Raw genomic sequence first — 18488 nt, 5'->3', positions numbered from 1 at the left:
ATAGAATTGCGCCAACCTCTCCCTTTCTTGCCATATCCATGTAGCCATGGATGAATTTCTTCCAAGATCATATAACATCTTTAGTTTGCACTATTGACTGCTTCCATCCTAAGTTAGCCCTTAAAGCAACAATACAATATGAGAATATGGTTAGACAATTTATTGGAAGTCACTTTTTAAGGTTTAGAAACGCGGTACGCCCTTTGTTTTATTTCTGTGTTACCATATACGGAAATATTACACATATTCGTATGATATATTACATATATCCAATTTGAAAGCTAATCTGTGGGTTTTGCCAGTAGTGCCAACTAATGTTTGTCAAATGCTAGAGTGCCGATCTTAAACGTAGATAAGGGTATGAGACAAGGCTCCCCTTTTAGCCGATACTCTACAACAAAGGTGTGCTGGAGGCTTATTCGTCAAAGGTGTTAGTGTGACGTTAATAGTTTGTGAAGATGATCTTCAAAATCTTATTAGGCTCTAACAGGCTCCTCGTGGGTTCCAACAAGATGACCTATTGAGCCTTAACAGGACTACTAGCAGTCTTTAATCGAACTTCAACTGGTTTATCTTTCAATACGGCTAAATCTGAGGTTCTGTTTTTCAACGATAAAAGCAAGATTAGCAGACATGCTAATTTAGGCAAACCTCCGATGGTGCAATCAGCAAGTATAAAGTATCCTGGTTTATTGACGGTTCAAAATCTTTACAAAACAAGAGAATTCATTCGTGAGCTTGTTGATGGAAAGTTAGGACATTATTATCTTCTTTCATAAAAAACTCAAATTCGCCTTGCAAGCCACCTCTCTAACCTCTGGAAAGGCTATTGCGTCATTTACATTTCCTGAAGACTAAATGGACTTCAACTATGCATCATAATTATTGGCAAGATTCAAGTTACCAAATTCTTTTCAGTTTACAATTTCTGTGTGTGTGTGAGTATATTAGTAATGTAAATTTCTGATGAATTATATTATGAAACTATAATTCTACAAACCAAAATGGCGCAAATTAACATCACCGAGCACTAAGGCTCGATCAATAATTTTAAACCTTCTATAAATAGAAAAAAAGTGGAATAAGACTACATGCGGTCTCTAGGTCACAAGGAACATGCAGTCCGTGGTCCAGGGGCTGAGCATAGTCGGTAGGCATTATAAAGTTTAAAAATTTGAGCCCCCTTCACCCTCATTTGTGTCACAAAGTTTCCGTACCGCCAGCTTATACTTTCATAAGGAGAGGAAGAAAAATAAGTAAATAGCATATTCATTTTTTTTACATCTATTAACAACTAAGGATGTCAATTTGTGACTCTCCCCCTATGACATAAAAAATGCCCAAAAATACATTCTGCAACAGTTAAACACAGTAACAGGTATATATATATATATATATATATATATATATGTATATATATATATATATATATATATATATATATATATATATATATATATATATAATGATAAAATATTCACAAACATAAAACTTAAACTATAAAATGTCTTTTCTAGAGCTCGTATGCAGAGCCGTTCCTAGGGTTGCTGGTGCCTAGGGCAAAATCAATTACACCGCCCCCTTCCCGACTCAAATATAAGCTAAAAACTCAAATAAAAGTGAGAATTTTATCAACCTGGACAGCCCTACAGCCACGACTGTGGTTACCCCCTCCCTCTTTGAACGGCTTTGCTGGTATGTCCTAACAGAACTTCAAACCTTCCTTGGGAAATCTCAAACGTTCCGATAATGCAGTTGAAACAAAACTGCTTTCAGGTTGATATATAGCTAGCTATAAGAAATCATGTTGAAAAACGGATATCGAGGGGATAAGCACTAAGCTGTCTGTTTTGGTTATGCACCATTTTTTAGTGCAATGCACTTACCTAAGAAAAAGTTCAAAAGATTTTTAGACTCGTTTTCCTAAATTTCTTCTTGTTCAGTATTTTTGTTGTCATATTTGGCAGTTTTGAAAAAATTGTAATTCTTGTCCACAACTTTTTACTAGAATTTTTTGTCAGCTTTGACAAACTTTTTGCATGTATCGTGGCTTAAAATGTCGAAAATAATATGGTAATAACCGGTTCTAACAGATGATGAAATCGCTCCAAAATATTAAATACAATTTATACATTACATTATATTTTATATAATAATGTAATCAAATACATAAACAAAATTAAGCTTTATTATAATTATTCATTCCTGAAAACCGCGATGCTCTCTACTGGCCTTATATGTGTCATAGTTCTCGTATAGCTCATCATTTGTGTCATTATTGTGAATTTAAAATAAAAAAAACGAAAAAAAAAAATACATAGGAAAATATTTTAGTAAATAAATTTTTTATCCTTCAGTTATCGGCTGAAAAAACGTACATCTCTTTATTTTATCAATAAACTAGAAGAAAACTACTAATTAGGTTTGTACGTTGTCTTGGTTCAGACAACATACAAACGACTTGGTTTTATTCTTGCTCCAAATTAAATCTTGAGTTTTTGCTTCGCGGGTTTTTTCTGTCTCTTTTCATTTTTTAGTCCTTCTTTTTTCTTGTGGTTTTTCCGTCCATAGTCTTTTAGTTGTTGAGTTTTTAGCTTCATGCAATAAAGATAGAGTCACGAATTTATTTAAAATAACAATTTGTTGAGGTGCAAATTCTTACCAAAATTTGTTTTAAGTAGGAAAAAGTAAGAAAACACACCCTATGACATTATATATGGGACAGTAATTTTTGCTGCGAGACTTCTGGCAACATATTTTTTCGTAAGTATTTTGAGGGCCATTTCTACTACGGGAATTACGACAAAGTCTGCAGGGTTTTTTGTAGAGATTAGTACAGTTTTTTACCAATAGATGGTTACTCAGATTGAATAAGGCGAATAAATCTTCCAATAGTCTGTGAATAGGCCATTATGGGCCGAATGGGAATGGGCTACAGCAAAATTTCACATCTTGGGCTAACCCTCTTTTTAGACGCATTGGTGCCAAATCTCGTGAAAAATGATTATAATCTTCCTGCTTTTAAGTCACGACAAAGAAGTATCTTTGATTTTGGTAGTAATTTTGGTGAATGACTCTCTTTAGGTGGCCATTATACAGTTGCCTTTACATTCTAGATTACCATTATTTCAACAGGTTGCCCTTATATTAAACTAGCTGTTGGGGTGGCGCTACGCGCCACCCTAACACCTAGTTGGTGGGGCGCTTCGCAACCCCCCCCCAAGCCCCCCCCCCGCGCGTAAGTCGTTACGCGCCATATTAGTTACGAGCCATTGTAGTTGTGTCCCTGTGTCCCATCTGTGAATATAGATAGATTTATATATGTGTTTCAAACTACGTAAAAATTGCGAATATACAACATTCTTGGCTTTCCCATTGTCTGTGCATATACAAAGCCGTATGTACTAATAATGACGTCATATGCAAACGCTCTTTTTACAAACAAACAAACATGCATACACACAACTAGTTTTTATATAGATTACATAAAAAAACAAGTTTTTTTAACTGAAAGTAAGGAGCGACATTAAAACTTAAAACGAACAGAAATTACTTCGTATATGAAAGATGCTGCTTCCTCATCAACGCCCCGCTCTTTACTCTAAAGTTTTTTACTGTTTTAAAAAGAAGAATTGAGAGACAGAGTCAAACTTTAGCGTAAAGAGCGGGGCGTTTATGAGGAAGCAGCATCTTTCATATACGAAGTAATTTCTGTTCGTTTTAAGCTTTAATGTCGCTCCTTACTTTCAGTTAAAAAAACTTGTTTTTTTTATGTAATTTCTGAACGTTTTTGAATTAATACATGTTTGATTTTGGCTCTCCACACATAAATTATTAAAATGAAATTTGCATATTAATTCCTTTTTTGTCTAAATGGCTTTCTCTTAGTTTTGATCAGACGATTTTGAGAAATAAGGGATGGGAAAGGAGGCCTAGTTGCCATGCAATTTTTCGATTACATAAAAAGGCAACTATAAATTTTTATTTTTAACGAATTTTTCTATTAGTAAAAAATATACGTAACTTAAGAATTATCTTACGTAACAAACTTTTATATTCTTTAATTTTTATTATGTATATGAGAGGGTTTGTACCCTCGTTAATACCTCGTTCTTTACACTAAATCGTAAGTTTTGTCAGCAGTTTTATACAGCAGTTTTTTTGCAAAAGAATCATTTTTGAAAAGCGAAAAGAAAGCGGTTAACTTTGTATCCGGTGGATTCAGGGCTCTTTGTTGCACGTTGGTTTCCGAGAAATAAACACGTTGACCATTCTGTAAATGTACCGCTAAGTAAACAACAGCTGGACTACGTTCATGTATCGGAAATGAAAGAATTCGCCAAACAGCTTCATTACTGCTTATGTATCTTCCAGCCTGATATTGTACGATTTCGTCGATATCTTTGATTTCGGGCTGCAGGCCAAAAACTGCCATGTCACTGCCTTTGTTGACGTATTTACATATGTATTTGATTGCCTTTACGGAGTTACAGTATTCAACGTTTATTTGTGCATTAAATGTTTTTGATAATAATAGGGAATATGGAACAACCCACTGGTTATCTACTTCGATGGTGGTACCGTTACGCTTCTTTATTATTGCTGTTTTACCGCCACCTTCAGTAGATCTTCTTCTATATTGTGGGTAACCATCATTGCCAGTAATTGTGTTGGATACTAAAAGTCGAGGATATTGCTTTGTGCACCTTTCTTTGGCCATGCATGGTGAATTTTCGTTCAGTGCACCGCAAGGTCCATGTATCATATTTTTTACAATAATATCATGTAACCCCTTATCGAAATTTTCATCAGGTATTTCAGCGGAAATCACATCATCAATTTCGTTCGAAGTAATTTTTCTATGTAGCCAGATTAGTATATGTGCGTGTGGCAAACCTCGTTTTTGCCATTCCACTGAGTACATCCAGCATCGCACTGACCCAAATACTTCAAGTTTTACTATCAGTGATTTCAACTTTTGCCGGAAGACACGGGCCGTAATGTCATGTCTATGAACCGCCGATTGTCCTTGAAGTAAAAGCTGCAGTATCTCGTCCCAAGATTGATCACATGTAAATGTAATAAATAAATCTGGACGACCATAGAGACGAACATACGCAATAGCATCTTGAGCATATTCATGCATATGACGGGGACTGCCAGCATATGACGAAGGTAAAATTGTTAATCTTCCAACGTTTGTGGTATTACCGTCATTTATAACTGCATCTCGCAAATGAATGTATTGTTCAGAGCGGAGCTTGGTCTGATTCAGGCGGATATATAGCAAACGTTCTGATTCAATTTTAGCATACATATCAACGACGAATTGGTGAAACAATTCACGGCATTTTAAAATATAATTTTCTTCATCCTGCCGAATCATTAGTCTATAGGAATAATAATGTATTGCACTGCATTTCTTATTCATTTCTTTGTTAGTGGCTGGATTCATCAATTTAATATTAAAGTGATAGCCGTCGGCTCCATCCCAAAAAATGATAGGATATTGTAGGGCATCGTAGCATCGATGAGTTTCAGCAATTCTTAACAACTGAGCGTTTCGCTTATGAAGAATAATATCTCGAGGCAAAAACTGATCACCGACCATAACGATTGCCACTTCGTCGATAGTTGGAGCATTGTATCTACGCACATGTTGGCCAGGAGGCGTTTTGTCAGCGGAAATACCAATTTTATGCGTATCAGTAGGCATCAAATCGATGGCTGTTTTGAACAGACGCACTAAATTATTATTTTCGTGGAAAAGATGTTGCAATTGGGAAACGATTGTCCTTTCAACGTTGGGAGAAATTTCGCAACGTGCATTCAATTCAGAATTTCTATCACTGATGAAGTACAATTGTAAAAATTTATGATTCTCGCCTGAGAATGGTAGAAGGGACCCTGCTCTATGATAAATTTGCCCTTTTACTTTGAAAGTAGACATAAACTGATCTGGATTTTCGATTTGGGCTCCAAACGACGTCATTTGGAAACATGAGTTATATTTTCTGATTTGTGACAAAAAACGCTTAGATTCTGACGTAGTTCCAGTAAGGAAAGTCTTCGATGGCTCTGGTGGTGCAGCCAATAGAGGAAGTTTAACTTTTCCTGAGGCGCAACACATTCCCATTGTTTCACCATTGAATTTCAAGGCCTTGCAATAGGGATAAATTTTAGACATAGTCCCGATTTGAACACATCTACTCAAGCTATAATCATCGACTGGGCTGTACCTGAATGCCAGGCGATAACTTTCAGGTTGCTCTGATTCCTCGGCACGCTTTCTTTTCTTACTTTCTCTATCAGCAGTTTTAAATATCCACTTTTCTTGTAATAGGCACAAAGGTGGAGGAGTTTGACATTTAAGCACTTTGACGATAGATCACAGCAGTCTAATTTTTGTCAAGAAGAAAATCACTCAGTGGCATTGCGCGTCCCTTTGCCCGAGCCTAGTTTGCTTATTGGCAAATCCTGGTCTGCCTGTCACCCTATTTATTATGATTAAGTTAAAAAAAAACTTTTATACAAAACAAGTTTTTCAAAAGAAATTAAAGAGCTCCATTAAGCCAAGAATGAGCAAAAATAAACTCAAATAATCTTCCAAGTGTAAAACTACCACAAATCGCTATCAATAGAGGTGAAGTTTACTCAAGGAAGTATCGGGATGTCCGGCGAAACATGGCGCATGATTAAAGAAGCACTTCAGCAGCCAACGAAAACGATACAACTTGAAATAGTTAACCAAGAAGGTGAAATGCCCAAAAGCGCTGATGATGTCTCAGAGGTATTCAGAAAGTACTTCTCAGCGGTAGGAAAGCGTGTTGCTGAAGGAATGTGTACGATGTTACATGATCCAAGCATTTTTGACTGCCTTGGTCATTTTGGATCTGAGATGAAACAGGTCATCTACAAAATGAAAAGCAGTGCCTCTGGTAGTGATGCCATATCATTAAGATTGGTTAGATTTATTCTGCCACTAATCCAGAGGCCACTTTTATTCCTAATTAATTCTGCATTAAAAGAGGGTTTCTTCCCGTCTTGTTTTAAAGTAGCTCGTGTGATTCCTGTTCATAAGGGGGGTGAGACAAATAATTAATGGGGGGTTGGGGGCCAGCCATCCTGTGCTTTCGCACACCCTTCCTGTTTACCTTCCCCAGATTTCGCCAGGTACCCATTTAGAGCTGGGTCGATTCTGGCTAAGCTTACAAGTCACGCCACTGACCCCCGTCCCAAACTGAAGAATTGGGTACACTGGGATTCGAACCCGTGTCCTCTCAGACAAGGGATCCCGAATCCAGCGCACCAACCCACTCGGCCAAGTGTTGGATGAAGGTTACAGGGTCTTAGCAATATTTTTCGATATAATTAAAGCTTTCGACACAGTAGATCATGATCTCCTATTTTTAAAGTATGAGTTTTATGGCATAAACGGTCCTGGCCCCATTCTTAGCAGAGCGGCTACAGTATGTTCAAATTGACTCGAAGCGTTCATCAAGCTTTCCTATTACATGTGGAGTTCCACGGGGCTCTGTTCTTGGACCGCTATTATTCTTAATTTTGTAAATGACCTAAGTCAAACCATGTCTAATATCAAAAACAATTTCAGTTGATTATTCCATGATCCACAAAAAGTGACAGTACCGATGTTTGCTGATGACACGTCGCTTATTTGTCTTGCAAGAACTGAGAAGAGATTACTTGAATTAAGTAAACAATCGTTAGACAGAGTTTCAACTTGGATGCGAGTAAATGAACTACGAGTTCGCCCGGCTAAGAGTAGTTTTATTATATTCTCAAGAACAGCTACATAATATTATTTGATTTCAAGATTAAAATACAGTTATGGCGAGATTGAAAGGAAGTTTTGTGTCAAGTATTGAGGCATTACACTTGATGAAACTTAGTCGTTTAGGAAACATGTTGTGAACATGTCAGCGATTTTATCACGGAATATTGGAATCCTTAGAAAACTTGCACACTTTGTCCCGCATCGTATTTTAAGGTTTTTGTATAATCCATCCGTGTATTTTATATTCTTCTTCGGTATGGTTAGGGACATTTCCATGGCTTGTGAATCCAATTCGAGTTCTCCAAAATAATGCGATTCGTTTACTCTGCAATAAATCTTATAGTGCCTCTGTGAGGTTGGAGTATGGAAGACAAAAAACTTTACCAGCTGCTGGTGTACGGGATTTGTATCAACAGTTATTTATGTTCAAGTATAATAATAATAATTTACCTTTATGCTTCTCAGGGATGTTTCAGGTTAGGTCTAGTTGCCACAATTATAATACTCGAACAAGCAAGGTGCTGTCTGCTCCAATTGCCATCACTACAAGGTCTAAGGTCTCTTTTATTTATCAAGGAATAAAATTAAGGAATAGGAATGATAAGACACAATAAGGTTTGAAGAATTTAGAAATAAAGTTAAGGAAAAAGTGTATCCTAATTACGAGTTTTAGGGTATTATTTGTCATTTTTATTTCTATATATAAATGTATAGACTAGTAATAATATGATAATTAATTATATAAAATAACTTGAAAAATTCAGAAATAAAGTCAAGTAAAAATTCATCCTATTAATGAGTCCTACGCTATTATTCGTCAATTTTTTCTTCCTCTTCTTTTGTTGTTTGAGGTGTGTGAAGGAGTAAAGTGGATTATTTGGATAGTTTTTGTTTTTTTTGTTACGGTAACTCCAGCAGCAATTCAGCAAGGAATTATGTATGTTTTTATACGTACATATTTATATATATATAAATATGTTTTTATATGTACACACACACACATATATATATATATATATATATATATATATATATATATATATATATATATATATATATATATATATATATATATATATATATATATATATATATATATTTGTATTATCAGCATTTCTGGTATTTAATTTCTGCTTATATCTAGTACTAAAATTTTCTCTTTTTTCTATTCCTGGCACGCCCAAACGACAACTTGCCTTTGCAAGTTGTGTTTGGGCAATGGGCAGGCTAGAAGATTTAGTTGAATGACTTTGATTTCTGATGTACATATGTATATGTGTGCGTTTTTTTAAGTTCTATTATTATTAATAAACTTAACTAACAAAGAAAAATAAATAAATTAATTAAACTCAAAACGAACAGAAATTACAATAAATAGCCGAATCAAACCCAAAATAAGCAAAAATTAACACGAGTAGGGCTGATAGCCTCCAAAAAAAAAAGACCGTGGACTGTCAGTTTAGTTGAAATATAATGAGATATTTTCCTTAAAGTTTTAATAATTTTTCATTTATGAAAGTAAAAGAGTGAAAACATTTTAAATGTGTTTTTTTTTCAGTAAAGCGCAAATTGTGTTCTGGTCTTGAGAAGGTACTGGGGTTATCAACCCCACTCATGTTAATTTTTGCTCGTTTTGAGTTTGATTCAGGTATTTATTGTAATTTTGTTCATTTTGAGTTTAATTTATTTATTGATAGCGATTTGTGGTAATTTTACGCTTGGAAGATTATTTGACTTTATTTTCGCTCATTCTTGGCTTGATGGAGCTCTTTACTTTCCTTTGAAAAACTTTTTTTATGGAAAGTTTTTAAATTAGTTTCTCTTCGTTTTTTATTGACAATCTTTTTCATGGAAAAGATAAAATTTTATATCTTTTCAGTTGTTTTCTATAAGAATCCATAGTATGGGTTGCTATTTGTATGTTGGAGAAACTTTTTCAACAATTTTTAATCCAGACACACAGTATTTTTTAATTTAATTATATTGCTTTTGAAGCTGACCTAAGAAATAAAACTTAATATCATTCCCAAAATAATTTATCTATGATCTTTGCTAACCCAGATACACTTACACTTTTTTTTTATTTATTTAAATTGTAAGAGCACAAGTAGTAATAGCAGCATCCCCAAAATTTTAAACTTAATATCCCCTGTCGTTCTCAATATATTGCTAGTGTCTTATTGGCAACCATAAATACAATGCCTATATAATGGGCCAATTGCACAATTGTGGGGGGTTGACATGCCTTATATACATAAAATTATAGTTGCTGGACCGTTCTACTATGCTGAACAAAATAACTGTCTCAAAATCTTAACTGGATGCGTTTGGAAAATTAATGGGCTAGAGGGAAGGGCTGCTTGCCCTCCAATCTCTTGTAACTCTTAAAACGGGCACCAGAACTTTTAATTCTGCATTGAATTAGCTCTTTTAAAAGTTCCAAAAATATTTCTAGCTATTCTAGAGTGGTGCTGCCTACGATATTGCATATATGCCCTTCTGAAAAACTGCGGGCATACTGTTCCTTCCTTTAATTGAAACTCCTAAGCGTATCCTAAAAGTTTCATCATAATACCTTTGGTGTTATTAGTTACATTGACAGTAGCGGTAACACTAAAAGTATAAATATTATAAGTTATAAATATTAGCCAGAATGCTAATAACTAGCCTTCCGGCTAGTTCAAAATCCCCCACAACTTTCCCTCAAAGGTCTAAATTACTAATATAAGTCGTTCTTCAGACACTGTTTTTCGCCTTAATATCCTTAATTTTAATAGCAGTAGCAGTAGTATTAATTGTAGTAGCCTAAGATTTAGTGGCAGCAGTAGCAATAGAAGCAGTAATAATAGTAACAGTAGCAGTAGTATGAGTAGAGGCAGTAGCATTGGGATGCAAATATTTTCTTTTGAGTGGTTTAACATCCCTCACAACAAGCCCTGTTAGTTTCAACTTCAAACACAAAATTGTTCCTAAGATATTGCTGTTACACCCTTTTGACAACCTGCATAGAGAGGGCGTGTTCTGATTCATCTTCCCCCTCAAAATATCTTGAAAACTCCACCTTCCTGCCCTTAGGCGCAGTTGTAATAGTAGCGAAAGTAGTAGTATTATCTATATCTGGTATCATCCGAAGTTCATACGATCACCCTTTCTATATAAAAGTTGTATGCCTCAGGGCATTACTTACAACCCTTGCCCTGAGGGCTCGGGGGCGGGTTGACATTCTCAAAGACATAATTTCTGGATCTTTCAATTACGTTAAACAAAATGGCTTTCTAAAAATTTTGATTGGATTTGTTTGGGGAAATGGTGGGCGTGGGAGGATGGTTAGAAGCCCTCCAATCACTATAGACTATTAAAAAGGGCACTAGCCCTTTCAATTTCCAATCGAGCTTTTTCCGAAGTTTCTACGACAAAAAGTGGCCATCTTAAGATTTCTATCATATGTATTGCGGGAAAATACGAGGGGTGGGGTGTGGGTATCCAACCTCCAATCACTCTGAATCTTAAAAAGAACACTAGAGCTTTTGATTACCAATTCAATGAGAACTTTCCGAAGTTCCTACGATCACACTTTCTATATATACCTTATATAACCCCAAGGAATAGCTTACAACCCTTGCTTTGAGGGTTGTGGGGGGAGGGGGTTGTCATCTTCAAAGACATAATTTCCGAACCTTTAAATTACGTTTAGCAAAATTGCTACCTGAAAATTTTGATTGATGTATTTGGGGAAATGGTGGGCATGGAAGGAGGGGTTAGTAGCCCTCCAATCACCTTCAACTATTATAAAGGGCACTAGTCCTTTCAATTTCCAGTCGAATGAGCTCTTTTTGAAGTTTCTACGACAACAAATGGCCATCTGAAATTACAACCCTTGAAATGTTGCATCTCAAAATTTTGATTGGATATGTTTGGGAAATGGTGGACGTGGGAGGGGGGTGAATTGCCCTCCCATCACTTTCGACTATTAAAAAGGGCACTAGCCCTTTCAATTTCAAATCAAATGAACCCTTATCGAAGTTTCTACGACAAATCCTTTGATACGAAGTGCCCTGGTTTAAAACCAAAAAAAAAGCATTGTGTCCACATCACTCTTTACTAAGGCAGGGCTATTGTGCTGCCTATCACACCTTATAAGCCCCCGGGGTATAACTTATAACCCCTGGCCTTAGGGCCGTGGGGGGTTTGTCATCCTATAAGACATAATTTACAGAGCTTTCAATTACGTTGAACAAAATTGGTTATCTCCAAATTTAGATTGGATGTGTTCAGGGTGTGCGTGGTGTTCAGGGTTCTACGACAAATTTCAAATGGTGGGCGAGGTAGGAAGGGTTAGTTGCCTTCAAATCACTTTCGAATATTAAAAAGGGCACTAGCCCTTTCGATTTCTAACCAAATGAGCTCTTTTCGAAGTTCTTACGACAGCAATTGGTCATCTAAAAATTTTTATAACATGTATTTTGGGAAAATACGAGATGGGGATATCCCCCCGCCCCAATCAATCTGAATCTCAAAAAGCGCACTATAACTTCTGATTAGCGATCAAATGAACCCCTTCCGAAGTTTATATGATCACCTTTTCTATATAAACCTTATATGCCCCCAAGGCATAACTTATAACCCTTGCCCTAAGGGCTCTGGGGGAGGGTTGTCATCCTCAAAGACATTATCTCCAGACCTTTGAACTACGTTGAACAAAATGGCTATCTAAAAAATTTGGACTGGATGTGTTTGGGGAAATGGTGGGCGTGGAAGGGTGTCAGTTGCCCTCCAATCACTTTTGACTATAAAAAAGGCACAAGCCCTTCCAATTTCCAATCAAATGAGCCCTTTTTCAAGTTTCTACGACAACTCCTTCAATACAAAGTGTCGTGGTCTAAAAGAAAAAAAAAATAATAACACATTGTACCCATATCGCTCTTTCCTTATGCAGCGCTATTGCACTGCCTGTGATCATCTAACTAACCTTGGGTGATAGTTCAATGTTGAATTTCTTATTCTCGTCAAGAAGTGTTCTTTTTGTCCATTTAAAGATTTTTCTTCCATCCGATCCTGGCTCAAGATCCTCACTGAAAAAAAAAAGTAATAATTAAACTTCTGGAACAGGATTGATTTACTTATTATAGTATTGGTCAGGGACAGCAGTAATTTAGGAGAGGGGGAATATTTTCAAATCGAGAGAAAGAGGGAGAAATTTGTTGCTTCTTTCATTTCTTTTTAAAGTATTAAAAAGGTATTTCTCAATAAAACACCTACAAAAAGGTATTGTTCGAAATTTAATAGGGACAAAAAATTTAGAGGGCTCGTGCCCCCTTCCCAATTCACGCGACTGTTTCGAACCGTAAGGTCCGGAATAAAAACTATGAAAAATCACTTGATCTAACTATTGGTCCAGGGTTGGTACCTTTTTTCTGTGACTCTTTTCGATAAAAGGGCAATTAAACAGCTTTGAATGATTAAGTAAATGATTAAGATTAAGTAAATGAATTTTAGGCCCGGTTATGTTATCCCAAAAAAACAGGTTACTAAATGAAAAAAAAAGAACTAGGAAAAGGGTACTAATAAAAAACTATTTTCATCATAGGCTTCACATTTTAAAAAATTTCCCTATATCATTCTTTCGAGATAGTCTGTGACCCTCTGAGTGTTACTTTCACTTTTTACCCAAGTGAGGCAGTTACAGCCAAAAATTAGCGAAAATTTTAACTAAACGTTTCTGCCATACAGAGATATTGACTTACACTGACTGAAAGTATCTGGAAACTCCTGAGGTTTCCCAAATCACCAGGTAGAGAACCTATAGCCATAAGTTTGTGCTTATTAAGTATATTCATTAAAAAAAAAAAAAAAATAAATAAATAAATGATCGGGTCCATGACCGAGATTTGTACGATTTGTCTGACATTTTCATGTACATGAGCTTGCCAGCAAGCATCCATCAGCCAAATACCAAAGACAATTTTAGAATAATGAGTAGGCTGTTCCCTCTCCCAAGATCACCAGCAGAAGAGGTGGATCGATGTTTTTGATGAACATGAACATCCTAGGGTCTAGGGCTGAAAAAACAAAAAACAAAATTGGACCAAAGAAGTAGCCCAAATACAGGCACAGAGCTCAGAGGAGACTTCCGTCTAAGTAAGAAAATCTGGCGTGGAACCCTGCAGTACTTCAATACTCAAAAAGGTTCTATAAAAGCAAATATAAATAAATTTTTTTACATAAACTAAACAAGGGGTCACTCTCTCAAATAAATCATGTATACAGCTGACAAGTGCCAAGTGGGGTGGAACTGTGCCAAGTGTTTGCAGAGTATGCCAAGCGTTATGGAGACTGTTTACAGTGTGAGACTGTCAAGTGTGGCAGATCTGTGCCAGTTGTGAAGAAATAGCGCTAATCGTATCATGACTGTGCAGCACACGTGGCGTTCCGAGATTTATATAAGGTGGTGGGAAGTCAGCGCCCTCGCAAAATTAATACTAATAATGTCATATTTATTAACTAACAACGCGGTTCAATTAACAGTACTTATCCAAATAATAGTACTTATCATAGTACTTAATAAGTCAAAGTACTTAATAAGTACTTATCCAAATCATAGAAAAAACTAATTGCATTTATGCCAACCATTGTCATCATGTTCCTTTATTGGCACTATTTGTCCCATGTCACAAAATTGCACAACAGAAAAATGAATTACTCAGAAAGATTCACCCACATTGAAGTAAAAATTGCAACATCAATAAACATTTAATTTCTTCGAAGTATAATACTAATAAAGTAGCATACGACAAAGATTGACGTCACATATTGCAGAATTGTAGCGTAAAAACTAATCTTAATTATTCCTCAAAGTTCCAAAATTATTGTATAACTATGAAATTTCTACATGCTGATACTTTAAACGTTAAATTATTGAAAAGATTAGCAGGTCATGATAATATTCAGATACCCTCAAAACTCAACGCCAGTTTGAACGTCTGTTCTTAGCAGTTCAGTAAGATCAAGTCTGGAGCATAAATGTCCAGCTTGGCGGCAAAGACTGACAAAAGACCAATGTGAAGGCTTAATGTTCCCTCTGAAACAAATACTTTGAGAGAGACCACTACTGCAAATTTCACCGACAGACAAGATGTCATATCATCGGCTTTATTAGTTTCAAATATATCCATTTACAGAACGAGAACTAGATATTACTTAAACTTCTTCGTGTAGAAAGATACAAACCTGTTGAAAGAAACGGAAAAATTGTGATTTTTTCGAAGATTTTCAACCAATTTTCAATCTTAAACACCCTCTGTACTATATTTCAAAATGTAGTTCGGTAGGTGGAAGGAACTGAATCTCAGCTATGGCACGATAGGAAAAACTATCGTCTTTTGTTGATACATTAACCCGTTAAGGCTCACTCTCGTATTTATAGGACAGCTGGTTTTTAATTTTTAGTAATAAAATTCACTACGAGAATAATTTGATTTCAGTGATAACAACTTCACTGGTCACCTATATACCTAGGTTAATTTTTCCAGGTCAATTGGTCATTTATTGTTAGATCAGCGACGTCATTTAAATCACAATTAGCATAATTTCACAATGGTAGTTTTCAAAATTAAGTAAGAAATAGTGAGCGTTCCCCTAGACAGTGGTGGCTTTAACAGAAGCTAGAAAACTTTATATTTAACCGTATTCCTGAATAACAAAAGACTTCGCAAGTAAGTTAAAAGTTTAACGGCTTTTTGCGTTGGTGTCACATTTATAGGACAGTGGGATCTAAGGGTTGCTTTCAGTACATAAAATTTCAAGGGTTGCGTTTTTTTTGTAAAATAAATTTCTTGGTTGATTCTTTGTTGGGACAACTTGGAATAAACTTTATCTACGCTTTGTCTGGTTTTGGTCATAATTATCTCTGCAATTTTCTTCCCGGCATTTACTTATGCGTTTAGTTTACTTGTGATATCCATGTGATAGTTTCTGTTTTTTGGTGTATTTTTCTTGCTTTCTCTTATTATTAGTCCTTTGTTTCTCTTTTTTTGAGCGGGTGTAAGCAAAATGATAAATGGTGTAAGTAATATGATAATGTGGTTTCTTTATCCTGCAGTTTCAGCCAATCAGTCGCCATGGAAAAAAAAATATTTAAATTTTTCTATACACTATACACTCCGTCTTTCACATTTCTTAAATTCAATTAAAGACAAAATCATTAACCATTTATCATAATCAAAATCAATCAAAATCATAATCATTAATCATTAATTAAAGACATGAAACTTCTGCATTTCACTTGGCGAAGCTCTAGACCTACTAAAAGACGAAGAATTTGCATGTGAAGATATTCAAGTTGTTGTCCTGCCTCCTGATTCCAATCGAGCATTTGATGAATATGAAGGAAATGACGACAACACGGCAGCTTCGAATGCAAATGACGTCCTAGGAGCTGTTGAAGTAGATAATTCCTCTTGAAGAAGAGCAATTTGAAGGGATCGACAAAATCATCCCCACAGAAGAAGGAGGTGCATCAACTTCGAGAGGTGGGCCACAGAAGAGTTAGTTTTAAGCCGCAAACCCTAAATAGAGGAAGCAAAAGTAACCTATCCTTGGCAAAAATTGTGCGAGGGTGCGGCTGAGATAGTTTAAAAAGCCCGAGAAACAATAGAAGGAAAAACACCAGTAGAGGTTTTGGCTTTGTTTCAAGACAATAAGTTCTTTGTTCTCTTTTCACGTGAAATGGTTAGCTATGCCGTAAAAATCCAGTGGATGAATCCGTGTGTTCATAAGAGTACTAATGTTTTCGAGTTATTATACTGTGCACTCCCATTATATTGGTCAGTCGATGAATATCTTGGAAGTGACTAGCTCAAGCAAGCCATGTTAGAAAATCGATTCATGAGGATAAAAGAAAACATCCACTTTGTGGACATTGATACTGTTCAGAACTTCAGGCAATTTGGAATTTTTTCTCAGCATCTGTCAATCGACGAAATGACTGTGCAGCATTACGAAAAACATATCCTGAAGCAGTTTATTCGAAGGAAGCCCATTTGATTCAGATTTAAATTAAGCGCTCAATGCATTTCAGATGGCTATTGCCTTCAGTTCCATCTTTACTCGAGAAAAAAGTCTATTGCTCCATCTCAGGCTGCTAAAGAAAACTTAGGCTCTTAACTCGTGAAGAGAGGTATATAATGACAATTTCTTTTCAAGTCATCAGCTTTTGTGCGACATGAAAGAAGCTGGATTTCGAGCGACTAAGACGGTTAGAGAAAACAAATTGGCAAAACGCACTTTCCTATCCAATAAGGATTTTAAGGAGAAACGAGGAGTGAGTGGGCATCGCTTTGATGCAGCCAACCATATATTTGTCTTAAAATGGCTGAATAAGAACTTTGTCTCTGTTGCATCCAACCATTTCAGCCTAGAACCAGTAAGAGCGGTTGAACGAAGAGCGAAGGGGCTGATCAGAAAGACGGCGGTACAGCAGACTTATCCAAATAGGGAACATAACAAGTACATTGGTAGAATCGATTTACATGACTGGCTTATCAGCAAGTATGCTGTTTGGACTCTTTTCAAACGAACTGCTGACTCTGTTCGTGCGCCTGTAAGGCCTGACTGTCGTCGATGCTTGCACATTATTCAATATGGTGATTGACAAAGAAAATGAAATGACTTTTATAAATTTCAGACGGGAGGTCACAGGATCCCTTTCGAAACCCAATTACGGAAGAGGGAAACCAAGGCCTTCAGTGTTAGCAGGAAGACTAATTTCTGCGCCACCAGTCAGTGTACGAAGTAATAGAATACGACAATTCCTGGTAAAGCCGGAAAAACAGCGACGATGCCAAGGCGAAAACTACAAGAAAAAGCCATTGAGCTACTATGAGAAATGTGACATCAACCTGTCCACTGGTTGCTTTCCGTCTTACCACATCAATTTTTATATGTTTTGGTTTTGCATTGCATTTAATTGAATCTTTGACATTAAAAACGTATTTTATGAAATCGTGTATAATTTGATACCACAGAAGCCACTGTCCTATAAATAGAACAGCTTGTGTCTCAAAAACCGGTAATAGGAAAAATATGTAAATGCATTTTTGGCTTATTTTTGTGATCAAAAGAAACTGGTGAAAAGGACAACTAAAATCTCTGAAAGTTTTTATTAGGCCTTAACGGGTTTAAAACTGTAAGAGAGGAGAAAAATAGCATACCAAACTTGCACAGAGACCATAAAACTTTAAGACGACACAAAAAAGCATAAAAATTATATTTAATCATAATTTTTCAAGATAATATGACGCACTGAAACATCTTAATTTAAAACCATAATTGTGGACAAGAGTGGACATATAAGTTTGAACTAAAGGGTTTGAATTCACCATGGCTATGGAAATACGAAAGGCGTTAAGCGACATTTTCCAAAATGTTCAAGAGCAGAAAAAAACTTTGTTGAAAAACGTGTCTCCATACCTCCCTCGAGCTCCAATCGTGCCTTTCTGGATTGGGCACGCCTTATTTTAGGACAATCGATATAAATAACTTATTTTGGATTGATAAAATAAAAAAAACAAGTTTTTTTTAGCTGAAAGTAAGGAGCAACATTAAAAGTTAAAACGAACAGAAATTACTCTGTATATGAAATGGGTTGTCCCCTCCGCAATCCCTCGCTCTTTGCGCTAAAATTTTTAACTGTTTT

The 18488-nt window shown here is 35.9% G+C and overlaps 1 protein-coding gene across 1 annotated transcript in view; it reads right to left on the bottom strand.

Moving 5' to 3' along the window:
- Positions 1-18488, bottom strand: part of LOC136031800 (rab proteins geranylgeranyltransferase component A 1-like) — a 59673-nt gene that overhangs the window by 23500 nt on the left and 17685 nt on the right. Inside the window, exon 4 of the mRNA XM_065711596.1 lies at positions 12765-12867. Coding sequence (XP_065567668.1) covers positions 12765-12867 — 103 coding nt within the window. The remainder of the gene's footprint in view (positions 1-12764; positions 12868-18488) is intronic.

This window comes from Artemia franciscana, chromosome 10 (genome assembly GCF_032884065.1).
Source record: "Artemia franciscana chromosome 10, ASM3288406v1, whole genome shotgun sequence".
Classification (NCBI taxonomy): Eukaryota; Metazoa; Arthropoda; class Branchiopoda; order Anostraca; family Artemiidae; genus Artemia; species Artemia franciscana.
This window is presented reverse-complemented; position numbering and strand designations above follow the sequence as displayed.